Source organism: Chrysochloris asiatica, unplaced genomic scaffold (assembly GCF_000296735.1).
Source record: "Chrysochloris asiatica unplaced genomic scaffold, ChrAsi1.0 scaffold00027, whole genome shotgun sequence".
Taxonomy (NCBI): Eukaryota; Metazoa; Chordata; class Mammalia; order Afrosoricida; family Chrysochloridae; genus Chrysochloris; species Chrysochloris asiatica.
In genome coordinates, this window is record NW_006408545.1 from 24843368 (window position 1) to 24846662 (window position 3295).

The window sequence follows — 3295 nt, forward strand, 5'->3', positions numbered from 1 at the left end:
TTCTCCAACAACATAACTCAGATGATTCATTACCTATACAAACACACTATATAATATAGTATATTTATACGTAATAGTGCATTATATACATTAGTATATACAGAGGGCTTCAATAAGTTCATGGAAAAGTGCAATTAAAAGATAACAGAATTTTTCCATCAGCTTTTTTGAAGGCCCCACTATAATGTATGCTGTTGTTGAGTGCCTTAAGTTGGCTCTGACTCATAGTGAGCCTGTATAGCGTTTCCGAGGAGTACTTGGTGGGTTTGAACCACTGGACTGTGTGGTTAATTGTCCAGTGCTTATCCTACAGCGACACAATAGTTTATGGTATATATAGGAGTCCCTAAGCGACCGGAAACCCTATACAGGGTTGTTTTGAGTCAGGACTGTCTCAACGGCACTTAACAGCAACAACAAAGTGATGAAAACAGTTAACACACTCAGCTTCTATCCAAATGGAACGTTAAGCCTACGCAGAGGCATCTCAGAAGAAAGGCTTGGTGATTTAGGTTCCCAAAACCAGCCATTGAAACCGCATGCAGCTTAGTTACTCCTACACATGAGGTTGCCATGAATTGGGGTCAGCTTGATGGCAACTAAAAGAAGAAACAGATCTGTATTGGAAGAAGTGCAACCAGAATGCTCTTTGGAGGCCACGATGGCCAAACTTCATCTCTCATACTTTGAACATATTGTCAGGAGGGAACAGTCACTGGAGAAGGATATCATGTTTGGTAAGATGGAGGGTCAGAGAAAAAGAGGAAGACCACCAGTGAAATGGATTGGCAAAGTGGCAGCATCAGTGGACTCAAGCGTGGCAACAATAGTGGGGTTGGCCCAGGATTGGGCAGTATTTCGTTCTGTTGTGCATGGGGTCGCTATGAGTCAGTACCGACTCGATGGCACCTAACAACAACAACAAACACACACATATGTATGAGGGAGCTTTGTGGAAAAATTCCCTTATCTTTTAGTTCCGATTTTGCACAAACTTTATGATGCTGTTACATACAGACACTATACAGATACACATACATGAGTGTGAGTATGTAAAAATATATGCTTAATTATGCACATACTAATTGATTAATGAAATGTGATATCCTTCATGGCATGAAGAATTTTATGATCTAATTGAATGGTTTTATACACACACAGACACACATACACACGTATTTTCCACTTGTTACTATTTTAGTATACTCTCATTTTACAAAATCAGGTCCATTGGCTTTCTCTTCATTTACCATGACTGAAACAAGAAGAGCTGGTGTGAATTCCTGCTTCCGAGACACCAGCTCTAAGTGGGTTTGAATCACCAAACGTTTTGGATGGTTTTTGAGAGCTTAATTGTTTGTACCACCCTGAGATTTTGTATGTTTTTTAGTGCTTTTATATATATATGTGACTGTTTCTTTTTCTTTGCAGGCAGAAGAAATGCATGAGTAAATTATTAGAATACAGTGCTGATGTCAACATTTGTAATAATGAAGGCCTTACAGCAGTAAGTTCTAATAATCTTATCTGAGATTTCAGAGTACTTTTTAGAAAATAATACTTAAAGGTGGTGGTAGGGTAAAGAAAAGTACACACATTTTTTTAAGCTTTGTAGTTTTTAAGATGCAGGACAGTTTGAAGTACAGCTTTTAGTTTTTATTGAGAGAAATGATGGTTTCTCCCTTTTTATTTGTTGTTTACTTTTTTACATTTCTTTTGTAAGTGACTTTCAGTGGTCTTTTTAGGAGCATATTTGCCAAGGTGTATGATGAGTTCATTATAGGGGAGCTGTTTCTCATTATGTCCTTTTAAATACTCTTATTATCTACATTGTAGAAGAATTAGAAATATATCTAGACAAAAACAAGAACTTTTTCTTGTTTTGGAGGTAATGATTACTTGTATTCCTTACATTCAGAGATAATCACTGTTAACACTTTGGCCTGTAAGCTTTCAGACTTGTTTTATTTTACTTAAACTGATATTTATCCAGTTTTGCCATGTTACTTTTCAAAGTTAAGGTAGTATGGTTTTGATCCACATAGATTTTATAATAAGGTAGTATGGGATACTGGTGAAGGAATTATTTAAATCCCAAAGTTTTAATCAAATTGCTACTATATAATAATTATTTGTTTTAGAAGTAGAGATAAAATTATGTAATTAGTAGGAAATTGTCTGAAGTCTTGGAAGATATGTTAATTTTATTTATTAAATTTAACCTTCCTTTGGTAGTATTTGTATATTTTGAATTTTTAAATTTATGAGTAAAGAAGGCACTTCCCATGCCAGTTTTCAAGGTGTCTGAATTGAAAAAAAATTTTTATAGGCATGTTGGGGTTGTTTTTAAGTGCCGTTGAGTTGATTCCTACACAGAGCGACCCTGTATTGGCTTTCCAAGATGTGGCTTGTGAGCTTGAACTGCTGACCTTGCGGTTTGAACCGACCTGCAGTCTAGCGCATTAAATCACAGTGCCACACCAGGACTCCTTTGTATGGAGGCATATAAAAACAACTCCCCAAAGACTTGAATTATTCTGTGAATGGCTTATTAAAAATAGATGCAATCATGTGAAGTGAAGGATACTGACACTGTGAGCCAGTATGCTAGGTAGTTATATAGAATCCACCATTTGTTATCTATTGATAGACATGTAAAAATGTAATGAGTAACTATTCTAAATCCACATAGGCCACTATGATGTAGGTGATGCAAAGGATTATGAGATCATGGGAATGACAGAGCTAGAATTAGGACACAGTTACAGGCAAGATACGATAACCAGTGTTCACATACTCTTTAATCACTTATGTTTTCATTAGATAATTCTTACTCTTCTGAATTTTAAAGCCAGTTGGTAGAAAAATTTTAAATAATAATTTTAAAAATGCACATTCTATTGTGTTTTTGCTGAAAATTTATATAGCAAGTTAGGGTCTTCATTTAACTATTTCTACACATACTGTTCAGTGACACTGGTTACTTTTCCACAGTGTATCAACATTCTCATTAACTCTGTTCTGGCTGTTTTGTTCCCAGTAATCTAGTTTTCATGACCCCTTGTCTTCTCATCTTTGCTTTAGAGTAATTATTGACTGTTTAGATGAATATTTTAAAAATGAGCACAACATTCACTGGTGATACTATTTTGTGAGCCAGTGTGCTATTTAGCTAAAGAGTGATGTCATGGAATAATTTTGGTTCGAGGTTAAAAGAGTATCTCAGGGCAGTAGTCTTGGGGAGTCCTGTCGTTTCAACTGTCCTGGAAGTATAGACTTATTAAGAATTTGAGTT

General features: G+C 35.7%; 1 protein-coding gene across 1 annotated transcript in view; it reads left to right on the forward strand.

Annotated features, from left to right (window-relative positions):
* The window catches only part of HACE1 (HECT domain and ankyrin repeat containing E3 ubiquitin protein ligase 1), a 146316-nt gene that overhangs the window by 21548 nt on the left and 121473 nt on the right, over positions 1–3295 (forward strand). Inside the window, exon 5 of the mRNA XM_006839970.1 lies at positions 1432–1507. Within this exon, the coding sequence (XP_006840033.1) occupies positions 1432–1507 (76 nt within the window). The remainder of the gene's footprint in view (positions 1–1431; positions 1508–3295) is intronic.